General features: G+C 40.5%; 1 protein-coding gene across 1 annotated transcript in view; it reads left to right on the forward strand.

The window, feature by feature from the left end:
• Positions 1–10,058: 10,058 nt before the first annotated feature.
• Positions 10,059–18,372, forward strand: part of GYPC (glycophorin C (Gerbich blood group)) — an 80,356-nt gene continuing 72,042 nt past the window's right edge. The window contains exon 1 of the mRNA XM_032222113.1: positions 10,059–10,297. Within this exon, the coding sequence (XP_032078004.1) occupies positions 10,261–10,297 (37 nt within the window). The 5' untranslated portion in view covers positions 10,059–10,260. The remainder of the gene's footprint in view (positions 10,298–18,372) is intronic.

Here is an 18,372-nt window from a genome sequence, read left to right on the forward strand (position 1 = left end):
ACTGTGGAAACTTCACACTGGACTTCAAGCATCTTGCAGTGTGTGCTTCTCCATTCTTCCTCCATACTTTGGGTCCTTGGTTTTCAAATGAAATGCAAAAGTTGCTCTCATCAGAAAAGAGGACTTTGGACCACTGACAACAGACCAGGTCTGTTTTTCTTTAGCCCAGGTAAGACACTTTTGACATTTTTTGTTGTTCAGGAGCGGCTTGACAAGAGGAATACGACATTTGAAGCCCATGTCCAGGATCCGTCTTTGTGTGGTGGTTCTTGATGCACTGATTCCAGCCTCAGTCCACTCCTTGTGAAACTCCCCAACATTTTTGAATAGCTTTTTCCTGACAATCCTCTCCAGACTGTGGTCATCCATGCTGCTTGCGCATCTTTTTCTTCCACACTTTTCCCGTCCACATAACTTTCTATTAATATGCTTTGATACAGCACTTTGGGAATATCCAACTTCTTTTTGCAATTACCTTTTGAGGCTTTCCCTCCTTATGGAGGGTGTCAATGATGGTTTTCTGCACAACTGTCAGGTCAGCAGTCTTTCCCATGATTGTGATTCCTACTGAACCAGACTGAGAGACCATTTAAAGGCTCAGGAACCTTTTGCAGGTGTTATGGCTTAATTAGCTGATTAGAGTGGGACATTTTGAGCCTAGAATATTGCACCTTTTCACAATATTCTAATTTTCTGAGATTGTGGATTTGGGGTTTTCATGAGCTGTAACCATAATCATCACAACTATGACAAATCACGGCTTTAACTATCTTGTTTTGCATGTAATGAGTCTATCTCATATATTAGTTTCACCTTTTAAGTTGCATTACAGAAATAAATGAACTTTTGCAAGATATTCTAATTTTTCGAGTTTCACCTGTATGACCCAAATGCATGTCATCCTGCAGGGTTAGTGGCTGATGGATTAAGATAAGATCCCACCTTCTCCTGTGAACACTCTGCTCCCTTACACCCCATTTTTAAAGTTGTAAATTAATATATTTATGAGTTGTTGTCTGTCAATGTTTTATGGGCTTTTGATGTTTGCAAGCCTCCCACAGTCGCTTCTAGGGGAAATGGGCAGCAAACAAGTTAAATAAACAAACAAATAGTAAATTAGCAAATTAAACCTGATATCTAGGCTGTTTCTGAACAACCTGAAATACAGTAAACTGGGCTTTTTAACACATCGTGATCCCTGTTCACAGCAGAGATCATTTTCAGCCATATCCCAAGGACCCAAAGTCCATTCTTCAGAATATAAGCAAAATGGAATAAAATTGTGTGTCTAATTTACACTTCTCTGAATATTATGAAAGTAATATGAAGGAAAAGAGTGTTTCAGGGTCTTAGCTAAATATTTTGTTATGTTCAACATCATGACCATTATGGCCCTCATTTTGGAATATTTCCGTTCAAATGGTTACCCAAACAGTTCAGTTATATTCCTCCCATCTATGCATATGTACTAAAGACTATAGACCTATTGGCCTCTTACCACTTTGCATTTTTCCTCCATTTATAATCATGGGTGAGATGGACACTAGTGGGCTAGTGGCCTCAAACAATTCCATTCATTCTCTCCCTTATAAGGAACGTTATTTGACAAACTCCTGCAGAATATCTCTTTGGTATGTTACGTTGTATGAACCCATGACTTCTTCAAATGTTACAGAAATTAAAGGAGAATATTTGTAGCTCAGGATTGAAATGAGGGGTGCCTGATAGATATTCTCTGAACTTGATTGTATTCTTGCAAATGTTTCATTACCCAAACTAGGTAAACACCAGTACTAGGATTAGCACTGATAATTTTACCTAGTTTGGGTAATGAAACATCTGCAAGAAAACAATGAAACTTAGAGATCAGCAAAGTCCCCTCATTATGGAAACATTTCAGAAACAAAAACTATCTGCAATGTGGAAGGAGTCAATGTTATTCCTTTTGCCAGAAGCATTTCAACAGAGGCCAGACAGCCTTCTGTCACCAAGGAGATTGTAGCAACTCCCTGCATTGTAGACCCTGCATGGAAAGGCCAATTGGGCTAAAGGCAGTTGCAGGCAATTCTAAATCAGCTTTAAGACTGGAAGACTTAAGTCTCCCATTAGGTTTTTTTGCAACATGCCTCAGTAACTATCTAGCAGCCTAATACAGTAAGGTGACCAGATTTTCAGATTGGTAAAGAGGGACACCTTTGACCGGGGTGTGTGTGTGCTTGATTAAAAATTTTATACTCCTGCAGGTAATCAAACAATTAAAGCTAGGGAAAGCACCAGGTACAGATGGCTTAACAGCTGTTTACTATAAAAACTTACAGTTAGAAATGGTAGAACCTCTTAGAGAATTATTTAATAAAATTCAATCGGAATTGAAGACAGCGTTCATATCGTTGATACCCAAAGAAGACCAAGATCTTACTCAGCCGAAAAATTATAGACCTATTTCATTACTTAATGTAGATTATAAAATTTTTACTAAAATATTAGCAAATAGGTTAATGGTGGTTATCCAACAACTGATACATACTGACCAAACAGGTTTTATACAGGGCAGACAGATGAAGAGCAATGTCAGGTTAATTATTAATGCTCTAGAATACTTGGGAAAGAATAATCAAATCCCTGCCGCATTCATATTTTTGGATGCTGAGAAAGCCTTTGATCGAGTCAATTGGCAATTCTTGTTGAAGATACTGCAAAAAATGCAGATAGGAGATGGCTTTTTAAGGTCAATTGGTGCAATATATCAGCAGCAAAAAGCCCAAATTATAGTCAATGGAAGTTTAACAGATTCCTTTCAAATAGAAAAAGGTACAAGACAGGGTTGTCCTTTGTCCCCACTATTGTTTATTATAACTTTGGAAGTATTGTTGAATAAGATACGGGGCTTGGATGCTTTAAAAGGGATCAAGATTAGACAGCAAGAATACAGAGTCCGCGCCTTTGCGGACGACTTGGTTATAATATTGAAACAACCACAGGAATCCAGTAAGGTTTTAATGAATACGATTAATCAATATGGTCAAGTCTCTGGATTTAAAATCAATTTAGGAAAAACTAAAATATTAGCAATGAATATGAATACCAAACAGAAGGAAGAATTGGGAGTGATGTTAGGATGTGAGGTTGTTAAAAAAGTCAAATATCTTGGAGTTAATATTTTAACTTCAAATGGGAAATTATACAAGCATAATTATGAACCACTCTGGCATAGTATACAAACGGAGATGAAAAGGTGGGAGAAACTGCATTTATCTTTGCTGGGAAGGATAGCGGCAGTGAAAATGAATATTTTACCAAAATTTTTATTTTTGTTTCAAATGTTACCAATACTCAAAAGAGATGTGAATCTTTTAGAATGGCAGAAGGGTATCAACAAATTTGTATGGGCAGGAAAGAAGCCGAGGGTAAAGATGAAAATAATGCAAGATGTATGTGAAAGAGGAGGATTGAAATTACCAAATTTAAAATTATATTATGATGCAGTGGCATTATCTGCAATTAGTGATTGGATCCATTTAACCAATGACAGAATATTGAATATTGAGGGACATGATTTGGTATATGGTTGGCATGCTTACTTGTTATTTAACAAAAAACTGGATAAGAATTTCAAAAATCATATTTTAAGAAATGCCTTATTGCGGGTTTGGAAAAAACATCAACATAAACTAAATGACAAATTGCCCATGTGGGCAATTCCTAGACATGCAATTGAAAATATGAATATAGAACAAAAACACGATAGAACCACTTATAGACAACTCCTTATTATAGAAAGAGGGGTGTTGCAATTAAAATCCTTAGAGGTACTTAAAAAAGAGAAGGTAGTTCAAACGTGGTTTCAGTATGGCCAATTACAGGCCAGGTGGAAAATAGACCAAAAAATAGGTTTTGTAATAGCTGAGGATAACTTGTTTAAACAAATAAGAGATCAAAGTTTAATGCACATAAAGAGGATATATAATGTATTAATACAGATGGATTCAGAAACCGAAATGGTTAAAGACTGTATGATAAAATGGGCTCAGAATATTGAAGAACCTATAATGCTGGACACATGGGAAAAAATATGGGTAAGAAATGTAAAATTTACACAAGCACAAAATTTGAGAGAAAATTTTTATAAGATGTTTTATAGATGGCACTTAGATCCCAAAAAGCTTGCTTCTATGTATTCAAATGTTCAGCCTAAATGTTGGAGATGTGGTTCTTTTGATGCTACGTATTTTCATATATGGTGGACATGTCATAATGTTAAGGCAGTTTGGATAAAAATTTGGTGGATCCTGCAAAATATCTTCAAAAAAAGGATAAAATTCACTCCCCAGCTGTTTTTACTAGGTATATGTATTGACTTTGTAGCAGTAGAGATTAATTTGGTTCTGTACTTAATAACGGCAGCAAGACTCTTGGTGGCACAATACTGGAAGAAGAAAGACCTGCCTACAATTCAAGAATGGACTTTGAAGGTTACAAACTTAGCCGAAATGGCAAAAATTTCAGCATATCTTAAAGAACATTCAAACGAGAGGTATAAACGAGACTGGAAAAAATGGATTGATTATATACAAAGCAAATACGGGACTAAGAAACTCCAGATAGCTTATGCTTAAAATCAGTAATAACTTAAACTGTTAAAAATTTGGGTAACAGCAAGAAGCTGAGTTCAATGTAGAGATATTTTAGACTGTGATTGTCAAAAAGTTATACCATGTATGGGCTCTGGGAAGTCAGGGGGAGGGAAGGGAGGTGGGGATCTAGGGGGAGGGGGGGAGGGGGGAAATATAATATGTGTTAAATTTTAAAGCATGATTGCACTTGTATACTGTGGTTTTTTAATGTTAGTGTCAAAACAGAACAAACCGAATATATTGGAAGGTAATAGATACCAAAGGGAGGAGTTGAGTGAAAGAAGAAGGAGAGTAGAGAGGGTGAGAGAGAGGAAGAGGAGAAGGAAGGGAGGGAAGGGTTAGGGTTAGATAGAGGGGGAGGGGAAGTAGGTGTAGAGGGGTATGAGAGAAGGAAGAATGAAAGTTGGAGGGGGATGAAAGAGGGTGTATGGTGGGCTAAGGCGGTATATTGGGTTTGTATTGTAGGGGGCATTTTCTATAAAAGTGAGGGCTGTGTTTATTACCCAATGTTATATGCCTCGGTTGCACAGTAAACATGTGATTGTATAGAATGAAATGGAAATAAAAAAGACTTGTGGATAAAAAAAATTTATACGGAGCAACAAAAATTTTCATACAACGCAAAAATAGTATTGTAATTTTTTTTATTTCAACATAACTACAATTTACAAAAATAAATTGTAACTGTTGCCAAACATCAACATTTTGATCACATGACCATGAGGATGCTGCAATGAAAATGGTTGCTAAGTGTGAAAAATGGTCATCAGTCACTTTTTTCAATACCATTGTAACTTTGGTCACTATACCACCTTTCTTGCCACAGTTCTTAAGTGAATAACTGCAGCTGGTATTTTGTATTTTGGATAGAATCTTTTTTTAAATAGTCTAAGACAATTTAAAAAAAGAATCCACACAGAAGAAAACTATTTTAAAAAATCCTATGCACAACAAATAAAATATTATTTTAAAATACATTAAAAAAATAAAAGAAAAAAACCCAGCTCACTTACCAGCAGGCACAAGTGAGCACTCCAAGTCAATCCAGAATGATGTAGGTGTTAATACAAAGAACTGAGCAAATTAAAATGGTGAAATTAGTTTTCAAAGAAACTTTGCCACCATTTTTTCCACACGAGCTGACCTCTAACCTCCGTGCCCCTCCCCTCCGGACAATCCAGGAAGGAACACTCGCTACCTCTCTAGCCAAGTATTTCCTGGAGCTCTATGGTACTGGGTCATCTTTTCTTATAAAAGTGAGTAAAAGGGGCGGGGGGAGGTCCGTTTTCTTGCTTTAAAGTTTTAATATCTTCAATGAAAGTACTGACACAGAGAGAGAGGTTAGGACAGAGTGTCTTTTGTCTTGCCCTGGTTAGGATTTCTTAAGCAAATCCACTGGGCTTTCAACATGAAGCCAGAAAATCAGGACTTTTTAAAAACGCCCCGGGACACAGGACAAATTGTTATAAATCGTAACTGTCCCGCTGAAATTGGGACGTCTGGTCACCTTATAATACAGAGGTTTGTAAACTATGGAGAGGAAGGGGGGCTTACAGGCAACTTGGAGGGTGTTTGCGATTAGTTTCTAAACCTATTTTGGTTTGCATAGGTGAAGTGATTATGAAAACTTTCTCTTAGGGTTGCTCTTCACTTGAACTATACAGGCTGAGATTCTGTACAGTAAATGTAAATGATGTCTGTCTGTTTGTCTGTCTGTCTGTCTCTCTCTCTCTATCTCTCTCTCTCTTGCAAAAGGGGAATTGCCCTCATTCTTTTATTATTTTAGGACTATACTGCAAACTCTGACCTATCCAATCTCACAAGCCATTTATATAAATAAAATGGATGAGAGAAGATTTGTGTATCCTTTTTTGAAATCCTGGATTGTGAGAAGGAAGGATGCACTACGCATGGAATGGATAAATGAATGACTAGAATAATATTCCTAACAGGAAATTACATCTTCCTAAATACTAGAGAAAGAGAAGGACATGACCTAACAAGTAATCCGGGGCCCAACTCACTCGGCGGGGCACATGCTCGACCTCGTATTTCTTTCGGAGCAGTGGAGTTGTGATCTTGGTCTGAGGGGTAGTGAGATCTTACCCCTGTCATGGTTGGACCACTACCTACTGAGGCTTGACTTTCGGAGACCAAACCCCCACTGTAGGGAGGAGGAACCGACCAGGTGGTTCCGCCCCAGGCGACTTATGGACCCCTCGGGGTTCCAGACGGAGCTTGGGGTTATTCCTGATACTCTCGCCCGCAGTCTGGCAGAGACTCTGGTTGCTGCTTGGAACTCGGCAGCGACGGAGTCTCTTAACCGGATTGCGCCTCTACGGCCGCTCCGAGGCAGTGGATCCAGGAGGGCCCCTTGGTTTACTGAGGAACTCCGGGAGATGAAGCGCCGAAAGAGATGCCTAGAGCACCAATGGAGATCCAGGAAATCCGAATCGAACCGAGCACTTTTAACATCCTGCATCAGAGAGTACATCCAGGCAATCAGGACGTCAAAAAGAACTTACATTGCCACTCTGATTGCTTCCGCTGAGTCGCGCCCAGCCGCCTTGTTCAGGATAACCCGTTCCCTCCTAAATAGGAGGGATGCAGGTGATCCTTTACAGGGCAGAGCTGAGGACTACGTCCAATTCCTAGCGGATAAAGTTGCTCGGTTTCGGGCGGACCTGGACTCCAATCATGCAGAACCAGCCGAGGCACTAAGGGATAATTTGGTAGGTCATCGCTGGGTTGAATTTCAAGCTGTTACCCCTGAGGACGTGGACAAGGCCATGAGAGCTGTAGGTGCCTCCACATGTGTACTGGACCCGTGCCCCTCCTGGCTGGTTGTTAACAACAGGGAGGTGACATGGGGCTGGATCCAGGCGGTTGTTGCTGCCTCCCTTCGGGAGGGGGTCTTTCCCCCCGCATTAAAGGCGGTGGTGGTGAGACCCCTCCTGAAGAAACCATCTTTGGATCCGGCCGTCCTAAACAACTACCGTCCAGTCTCCAACCTCCCCTTTGTGGGGAAGGTTGTTGAGAAAGTGGTGGCCTTTCAGCTCCAGCGGTCCTTGGAGGAAACTAGTTATCTGGATCCATTCCAGTCAGGCTTCAGGCCTGGCTACAGCACGGAAACTGCTTTGGTCACATTGACCGATGATCTCTGGAGAGCCAGGGATGGAGGTCATGCCTCCATCCTAGTGCTCCTTGACCTCTCTGCGGCTTTCGATACCATCGACCATGGTATCCTTCTGCGACGACTGCGGGAGGTGGGGGTGGGAGGCGCTGTCTTACAGTGGTTCTCCTCCTACCTCTCGGACAGGTCGCAGTCGGTGTTAGTTGGAGGGCAGAGATCGACCCCTAGGCCCCTAACATATGGGGTGCTGCAGGGTTCGGTCCTGTCCCCCCTTCTTTTCAATATCTACATGAAGCCGCTGGGTGAGATCATTCGACGGCACGGGATAAAATACCACCAGTATGCGGATGATACACAGCTGTATCTGTCCGCCCCGTGCCAACTCAATGAAGCGATGGACGTGATGAGCCAGGGCCTTGAGGCTGTTAGAGACTGGATGGGGGTCAACAAGCTTGTACTCAATCCAGATAAAACCGAGTGGCTGATGTGCTTCCCTCCCACTAATTGGCCAAGTGTTCCATCTCTCAGGCTGGGGGGGTCAAATTGTACACCCCTCAGATAGGGTCCGCAACTTGGGAGTCCTCCTGGACCCACAGCTGACCTTCGAACACCATTTGTCAGCTGTGACCAGGGGGGCATTTGCCCAGGTTCGCCTGGTGTACCAGTTGTGTCCCTACCTGAACCGGGAGGCTCTCACAACAGTCACTCGTGCCCTTGTGACCTCTAGGCTGGAGTACTGCAACGTGCTCTACATGGGGCTGCCCTTGAAGAGTATTCGGCAACTTCAGCTTGTCCAGAATGCAGCCGCGCGAGCGATTGTGGGTGCCCCCCGATTCACCCACGTAACACCTATCCTCTGCGAGCTGCACTGGCTGCCTGTTGATCTCCGGGTGCGCTTCAAGGTGCTAGTTGTCACCTACAAAGCCCTGCATGGTATTGGATCTGGGTACTTGAGAGACCGCCTACTGCCAATTACCTCCTCTAGACCAATAAGATCCCATAGATTAGGCCTCCTCCGAATTCCATCAGCCGGCCAATGTAGACTGGCAACTACCCGGAGGAGAGCCTTCTCGGTGGCTGCTCCGACCCTCTGGAACGAACTCCCCGTGGGGATTTGCACCCTCACCACCCTCCAGGCCTTCCGCATAGCCCTTAAAAGCTGGCTGTTCCAACAGGCCTGGGGCTAGTGATTTGTAAACCCACTCGAATGGTATGACTGTTGTGTTTTTAACGATGTATGGTTCTATGTTTGTAACTTGTCTGTCTTTTCCTCCCTCCAATTGTGAGCCGCCCTGAGTCCCCCCAGGGAAAAGGGCGGCATACAAATAAAGTATAAACTAAACTAAACTAAACTAAACATTGTCAGCTACATGAATTACTGAACAAGGAACAAACAGAAGTAAACAAAAGAATATCTGATAGTGTTTCCAGTATCAGAGCAAAATTATGTATTCAAAATAAGTTCCTAAAAACATGAACACAAATATTTACTTATGATAACAAACATTTTTAAATCTTACAGAACCATCTTTATAGGAACTTGATGTTCTTTACGGTCATTGTTCATGATAAGCATCTACAGTACACAATTTATTAGATTTTTAACCCTTTAAGACCTTATTACACTCAAGGCGGCAAATACTCCTTCCTGCTCTGATTTTCCCCAGAATAACAGCCCTGTGAGGTGGGTTGCGCTGATCGACTGGTCCAAAGTCACCAGGCTTTCAGGCTTAAGGTGGGGCTAGAGATCATGCTTTGAAGTTCTCAAGATTTTAGATAATCATTATTACAACCCATAGTGTATATGTATATGTATATATATATACACACATAGAATATACATAGAATATTTCCCTTAAAATCTTGTAAGGGAAGTATTCCATGTATTATTATTGATTTATTATAGAGAATATGTAACATTTTTGCTGGCTCCAAGACCATCTCAAGATTTTACAACAAGCTAGAAGTTAAAAGAAGGGAATTCTCAGTTTGTGCTTCATTTTTAAACTGTTTTTTTTACTACTTCTCTCATAAGTTTTTTTTTTTAAAGTGTTAGAAAGATTAGAAAACTCTGCAAAACCTGTTGATGTAGACTCTACATCGTAGAGGCAAAAGAACAATGAAAACCGTATCCCTTGCTAAAGATGGAAATGTCCCACAGTAAATATTAGCAGAAGAGGAAGACTGCATGTCGAGAGAGAGAGAGAGAGAGAGAGAGAGCGAGAGCGCGAGAGGAAGAAGAAGAAGCTGGTGCTTATCTAAAAAAGCAAGGCCCCTCCCCTTTTCATGCGAGCTGAATGTGCTGCTTCCTTTTCCAGTGGTAAATGGTCAAGAACCATGCTGGAAGCATCTGAACAAGCGAGGCTTTCTCCTGTTTGCTTCTCCGGTCTTTGCTGCAGCTTTGCTTCATTCATTTTGGACGTGGATAGGAAAGCACACAGTCAGTGAAAAAAAACAACAACCAAGGGGGGAGCATTTTTGAATGCTTACAGGATGGATTTCCTTAACAGTACAACAACCTCTGCTCCGCGTGAGTACTCAAAACCCATCCTTGTGCAAAATGACAAACGTACAACTTACGCTTGATGTGTTTAAAAAAGAAGGGAGGTGGGGAATCGCTGCCTTGCTCTCTCTTTTCTCTCTCAAAAAACTTTTTAAAGTAAGTTCTGGAAACTTTACGCCTCTCTTGCCTGCATTTACGAGTGTTGTTGGGTGTGAAAAACAAGCAGAAAAAAACCGAAACTTGTGCATACGTGCCTGGGACAAGGCTGGAATCCAACTCGTTTGCAAAGATCAACCTTTATTTTATTTTTTTCAACGGCATAGCTGAAAGTATAATTGAAAGGGGGCTGAAAAGGAGCGATTAAGGGGTTGATTTCCCTTTTCACCAAAAGGTGGGGAAATGCAGTTGTTTAACTGCGTTCTGCTTCTTTCGCTGTGCCCTCTTTGAGGTGTTAGCACCTTGCTCAAATACAGACAGGGAACTGTCTCTCGGTAACATGAGAGCCAAGCCCCAAACTGACGGTCTATATTTAGCCACAATGCATTTTTGTTTTCCAATCGTTTCTCAGAACTGGTGTTGCAGCCACTGAATGACAGCCGATTGAGGGGGGAATGTGGGTGGGCGTGTTTCCTGTTTCCAGAATGTTATGTACTTTGGTGAAAAGTTATAGCAGGAACCGAGTTAGCCCTGGGAGATTTCATGTGGGCGGTGAACCAACACTCGATCCTCAACACGACCCTGAGAACTGAGAATTAAGGCCGAGATCATATTGCAAGCTAGAGAGGGATGGGAATTTACAGGGAACTGGTTTCATAATGCTCAACGCCGTTAGTATTTTTACCCATAATATCAGGGATGTGGCTTGTACAGAAGTACCTTACATCAAAATTAGGCCCTGCCTCCCACTTTAAAACGAACAGAAAAAAAAGATGTAGGGGAAGAGCTAATCCAGTACAGTGGAGACTATCTCTTGTTCCTGTCACGTGTTCAGGCCACAGCCGGTTATCAAAGGATGTGAAGGTCTGTGAGAGCAGACATATTAATATAAACTAATTGTTGTTGACTAAGTTTAGACTTGATCCAAAATTGTCAGATTGCAAAATGATGGCGTGGCATTGAGACCCATATCCTGCTTCAATGCAAATGTATAAACATGTTTTCTGGTTGTTAGGTGGAGTTTCAAGGGAAGGATGCAAGATATTTGCTGCCTTTCCTCCTCTGCGATAAATATTTGTAAATGCACCGCTTTTGCAGTTATGCCTTTGATTTTTGGTAACCCTGACTTTTATTTTGACTTACTAAAGTAAAATGCAAATAGTTGCTACTCTGTGATCCTATGGGCACATCCTAAATCAATTTATCTATAACCGATGGCCCTGACCTGTCCCATTTGTAGAAAAAAAAAGGAATAAAAGATACAGATAGGCAAGGGAAATGGGGGATTTAAGAGGTGTCAGACAAGGTGCTTTGGCTTTGAATCCTTCCATTGCTCATTTAAAGCCCCACCTAATGTTTCCCCAAGAAATTCTTTCCAATGGATGTAGCCCATGAGAGAAAGCAATTGGTTCTGCTGTCTGCTGAAAATAGAAATTTTACTTGTTCTGGGGAAATAAATTTTCTTTGTTAGGTGGGACTTTAATGGTAAAGGTTCCCCTCTCACATACGTGCTAGTTGTTCCTGACTCTAGGAGGCAATGCTCATCTCCATTTCAAAGCCGAAGAGACAAAGACATCTCCATGGTCATGTGGCCGGCATGACTAAACACCAAAGGCACATGGAATACTATTACCATCCCACCAAAGATGGTTCCTATTTTTCTACTTGCATTTATATATGCTTTCGAACTGCTCGGTTGGCAGAAGCTGGGACAAGTAATGGGAGCTCACTCGTTTATGCGGCACTAGGGATTCAAAATGCTGAACTGCCGACCTTTCTTATCAACAAGCTCAGCGTCTTAGCCACTGAGCCACCACATCCTACTTTAATGGTAGCAGAGCTAATACAAAACTAGAGAGTCACCAGTGCTTAGGAGAGACCAGTGACCCAGTGACTTCTATTGGATTTCTTCTTATTTTGCAGTGTTTCATTATAGCTGATTGGAATCCAAAATAAATTGGATTGCACATTTATTGGAATCCAAAATAAATTGGATTGCACCTTTTCAATAATTGTCAATGTAGCTATCAAAAGGTTATAGTATGTGTGCAAAATAATTCGCTAGGGGTTTGGATTGATTGAGAAAAAAGTATGCAGCACACATGCTTCCTTTTAATGTAAAAAGGCAGACAGCAATCCCCCTTAACACCTGAATTTCAGAGCCTGCAGCTCTGCCTGACAGGATATTGGCTGATACCACCCCTCAGGCATAGCTTTTCTCTACTCTTGAAGCAGCCGTGTCAGCTCCAGGTTTGAAGAGATCCAAGGCAAGCTGCCTTGCTTCCCCTTCACCAAGTTTTCCTGATTTATGCGGACTTCCTGAACTTTGAGCACAGAATAGGCCTAGCAGTGGAGGTTTATGGAGGAGTGTTATGCAGCTATGGCAAAGGAACTGCCATTTGCCTTCCCCAATTCCTAAATAACAAATTGCTCCAGAAAGAGAATTGGAACTGCAGGTAGACTCAAGGCCAGTTAGTGACAAGTTCTGCTGGATTCTGAAAACGTTATGAAGATCCAATATCTGCCCCCTTTCCCCTCTGTCTGTCTGCAGTCAAATGGCCACATTTTGGGCCTTCGTCTTTTTGCAGTGCCCCATCATCACAGGACATTTTTGTCAGAAACCGGTGCTTACTTGCAGTATTTGGCAAAAACCACCTCAAAGCAATGGATTCGCTTAATGGCCACCACATTTACTTTACAGCCAATGTACTCGCTTAACAACTGCCCCCATAAGTTGTAAAATTGATTCTGATCATATGACCCACTTCATGGCCTTAATTGGGGCCTCCATTATGGTCCCTAACTCGACCATGTCAAAAGATTTCGTCTTCAAGCTTTCTGATGGTTTGACCAATTCTTGACAGGAAGTGGGGAGGATCCTTGGAGTTATGATAACTCTTTGACACCACCCCCCCCCTGCCCACCAAAAAAACTCATTTCACTAGGGCATATGGGCCTTTTCAAAATACTGTTTTCTGTTCTCCCCACCCCACCCCCCTCTGATACAAGGTTCAGTATCTATAGAAAATCAAGATGCATCCCTTTCATCCTTCTACAGTGCCTTCTCCCTCTGTGTGGCATTAACATTCTTTTACTGTCGTGCTAAATATGGAATATTGGGAGGGTCAGGCTCCTGGCTTCCTTGCAAAAATGTGCCACTGATAGGAGAAAATATGTCAAGGGTCCCTCCCATAGATTATTAGGTAAATCTGTCTATGCCAATATATAAAATAAAAAGATGTTTGTCAGCATTTGTCAGGCCATGTACTGATGCTGTTCATCTTTGGTGTAACTATTCCAGCATCCATATGATTAGGTGCATCATAAAACCGCAAGCACACAAAAGAACAGCAGGTCATCTAATCCAACATTATCTAAAATCCAGCCCAATTTCCATTTGAAAGTGACATTCACCCCAGAATACAGATAGTCCTCGACTTACAACAGTTCATTTAGTGACCGTTTGAAGTTACAATGGCAGTGAAAAAAGTGACTTGAATGTTTTTCACACTTAGAACTATTGCAGCATTCCTGTGGTTGCATGATTAACATTCAGACACTTGGCAACTGGCTCATATTTATGATGGTTGCAGTGTTCTAAGGTCATGCAATCATCTTTTGCAACCTTCTGACAAGCAAAGTCAATGGGGAAGCCAGTTTTAGTTAACAGCAGTGTTACTTGGGCTGAATTATGGTTGTAAGTCAAGGATTACCTGTAGTCTTTATAATCAGAGAGGGCCATGTACGTTCATTTTGTTTAGTGTCAGAAATTTCACCATAACCGAAGGACTGCATCTAGAAAACAAACACAGAATTGATACTCTGCTATTGTGAAAAGCATATTAGAAAAACTTTTCTCTGCTGGTGTCCAATTTTTAATGTCCTTGGAGATTTTATGTCTTATCTTGCATTAAGGAAAAAAAATAAAAAAACGGACAAAAATGTTGACCTGGAGGCAATAAAGGTATATTTTTCATATGTTGGCTATCCCCAAAAGGCAATCCTTTAGGACATTTTTGTTCCAGTGGGTTTTAATATGTGTTTAGCTATTGCTTAGTTCTTTTTTAAAGCACAAATGTACAAAATTACTGCTCATAAAATTCTTTGGAAGGATCTCTTGCCTCACAGTTTGGGCCTAGCAGTGTGATAGCCTCCACTTCACAACAGGGTACAAACAAAAGTTCAAATCAGCAATAGGTTTTGTTGTGAATTGCTTTTGTTAAAAAATACCCCATATTGTTGCAAGTTGCCTTGGAACTTTCATTTTGAAGCCAAAGACAATATAGACATCTTTGAGAAATATATGAGAAATCATCAAGAATTCCGTTCTTGGATGGAACTACAGACCTATCCAAAAGGCCACAGAGAGATGCGCACATAGGAAACTATGTCTCTTGCTGCCCATCATCTGATAAAAATGAGGGGTATTATGAACCCTGCTTAGTGGTGACACTATGCTGGAGGCAGTCATTATGAAAAATTCATTGAATTATATCCTGCTGTCTCCCCCTTATTTCCCATTACTTAAAGGGAGAAAAAACCAATCACTTTATGTCTCATGATAAACAGGAGAAGTCTAGATTCCTTTTACTTCCTTTTATAAAAGGAAGGAAGGGAAGATACATTTTCTCCCTCCCTGCCTACTTATTTTCCTCCTTGAAAAATGAGTAATTAGCTTGATCTTGTAGAAACATTGTCAGCTTTCTTGCCTGCTGCCGTTTCTCCAAATTTCCTTCAGGCACTACAGAGAAATGGAGCCATTTCCCCAATGGAGAAAACAAGCTGTTTCATAGCATGTTTTTATAAGGAAGGTGGGGAGAAAAGAAAGAGGGAGGGAGAAAGAAGGAAGGAAGGAAAGAAAGAAAGAAAGAAAGAAAGAAAGAAAGAAAGAAAGAAAGAAGAGAGAGAGAGAGAGAGAATGAGAATGAGAATGAGAATGAGAGAGAATGAGAGAAAGCAGTCTGATGCTGTACTGTTTGGAAGCCTTCTGGCTGTGAGGACCTAATCCTGCAGCTTGTTATCTTGCCTCTGCAGTGCTACATTCTCATTCTCAGAAGAGCAGAGAAATACAAACCATTGTTGATGAAAATGGAATATGAATGTCGGTGTTTTATAACAAACAAACATTTGCAGTGTTATTAAACTGATGTTTCATTGTGCAGGCAGTGCCATATGTATGACCATATTATGAATTTTTCATTTTAACTAACTATGTTTACATTAAAAGATGAGTCTTCTCAGCTAGACTTTTGACTAGGCCACTTATTGAATGCGTAGAGTTCATGTGTATAAAGGTTACCTTAAAACAGCAAATAATTTCAAATCATTTTGTCATTCAACACAGATAAAATGTTGGATAATGTGATCTAGGATCCACAACTATTCATTTTTTGAATAAATACAACATATCAACAGATAGAAGGCTCTCTCTGTAGGCTTTCTAAAAAAGATTTCTATATGCAGGTAGTCCAGGTAGCAACCACAATTGGGATTGTCAACTGGATTATTAAGCAAGACGGTTGCTAAGTGAAACCATGACTTAGGCTCTTTCTTCAGCTTTCCTTTGGCTTTACAGACCTGAGATGGTTGTACATGAGAGGATTGGTCATAAAATTACTTTTTCATCATGGCCTACAACTGTGTATGGTCGTTAAACGAGTGTTCCAAGTGACACCCCCATAGAATCAAAATTCAAAACTCTGTTCCTCAATGCATGAATATATTAGAGATGTCATATTGACATATCCGGGAAAACTCAAATCTGAAAGCCCTGGGTTTCCCTACCCAAAGTAAAGTCAAAGTTCCTTCCCCTCCATCCACATGTGCATCACATGGTCCAATCAGGTTACTGTCCCAGGTTTGGTTGCCTTCCAGTCACACCTTCCCTGGTGCAGGCACCTCCAGTGTGACTTCCAGTCACACCTCCCCAAGTCCTTTACTCCCAAGGGGAAAATGTTGTTATGATTACACACCCTACATTATCTTCACCTCCCCCCTCCCGTTCCCACAGCTTGCCCATCCACCGCTGAAGACTCCCATTAAAAATGGCTCCAGGACTGATAACTACCTGTATAGATACCTTGAGTGAAATGTCCTAGTTCTCATTTCTGCAAATCAAATAAAGATCAACTCAAATGCATTCATTATTTACCAATTGCAGTTTTAACAAGCTAATCAGCGTATTTCATGTCTGTGATATGTACCAAGTTGCCTTTTAAGCTTTTGATTTTTCAAACATACAGAGAATTGGTGAATTGTTGGTGCACAGCACTTGTAGCTTCACTTGTAGCTTCATTGTTTCCTGAAAAATCTGTATTTAGAAAACTACATCCTTCTATCCCCTTAGGAATCTAAGTCAAAGTGTTCCAAATCTAGCCTGCTGTTTTTGTTTAATTCTGTTTTCTGAAGATATTATAGAGCCAATCAGGACGAGTACTCTACATAATACATTTTCACTTGCATAATTGGAATGCAATTATTCCTGATTAACATAGAACAGATATGAGTGGTTGGACACCAATTGGCTATGATTTGATGAATGGGCCTTTTCCCCAGAGAAGAACAGAAACACATCATCTAATTTATATGACCATCAGCATAATTTTTAAAATCCAGGCAAATGTATAGTATTGTCTGGTGAAGGGATTACAAAGGCTTTCTTGTAGATTAGGTCTCTGTGAGGGTGATAAGAGCTACAGAAGCATCTTTGGAGAATGATTTATTTCCACCCCCAGTCCAGATCATCTCTAGCGCCAACCACCTGGCATATAAAACCAGCAAGAAACAGTATGAGGAATCCATATTAATAAGCTATCCCAAGACATTGCCATAATTATTGTCATTAAATCCTTTTCTGAAACAATGACTGCTTGTTTGCTGAATGAAGGTACATGGACAGCCAGATAAACCAGTTGACTTTGCAAAATCTCTAAAGCAGGGCAGCCTCTCATATAATTTGTTCTGCAACATATTTGGAGAGATCCACAGGGATCTCTCCAAATTAAAATGACAAATTCTGCTGAAAACTACTGTCTGTAAAACTTTTTTTGGGGAAAATATGCCATTAGTGCTGAAAAGTGGATTTCCACCATAAACATCATTTCCCATTTCTTTTTCATGTTAAGCTTATTTAAAGAGTGACTCATTCCTTGTCCTACATCCCTTGAGCTCTAAAATGTTTTTAAGTGTCCATTATTTTTTATGTATTATTTAACCTTGTTTTCAGTTGTGCTTTAATTAATTTTTTTTTTATATATATATATATTATCTTCAACTGACCACCTTGAGTGTCCCTTTTGGATAAAAAGATAGAATGTTTAGTATTTAAAGGGGGGAAATATGTTTAGTGTGTCACAGTAACTTAATCTGGGAAACCTTTTTGTTATTGCTAATGTTTATTTACTATTACTACACATGCAATTGAAAGTACATACACTTTTAATAGATGCTTATACTGAATCCTCTAGATATTATATTGAAATAGAAAGAGATGAAATTATATTACGTATTAAAGTTCCATTGGGATATTGAGCCAAGGTGGCGCAGTGGTTAAATGCAGCACTGCAGGCTACTCCAGCTGACTGCAGTTCAGTAGTCCGGCTGTTCAAATCCCACCAGGCTCAAGGTTGACTTAGCCTTCCATCCTTCCGAGGTGGGTAAAATGAGGACCCGGATTGTTGTTGGGGGCAATATGCTGACTGTAAACCGCTTAGAGAGGGCTGAAAGCCCTATGAAGCGGTATATAAGTCTAACCATTGCTATTGCTGTTGCTATATCACAACATGAGTGAGTCATATTTGTTTTTGCTAGAGTACACACTTCCTCTGGAAAGAGGGCTGAGTTAATGATGTGAAGTAGTTGGGGGCAAGTCTTATTGAGCAGTATACAAGAAATAATAAAAATACAACACGGGGAATTTCTCTTTTTTCCCCTTTTTCCTTTATTTG

The sequence above is a fragment of the Thamnophis elegans genome, chromosome 1 (assembly GCF_009769535.1).
Source record: "Thamnophis elegans isolate rThaEle1 chromosome 1, rThaEle1.pri, whole genome shotgun sequence".
Classification (NCBI taxonomy): domain Eukaryota; kingdom Metazoa; phylum Chordata; class Lepidosauria; order Squamata; family Colubridae; genus Thamnophis; species Thamnophis elegans.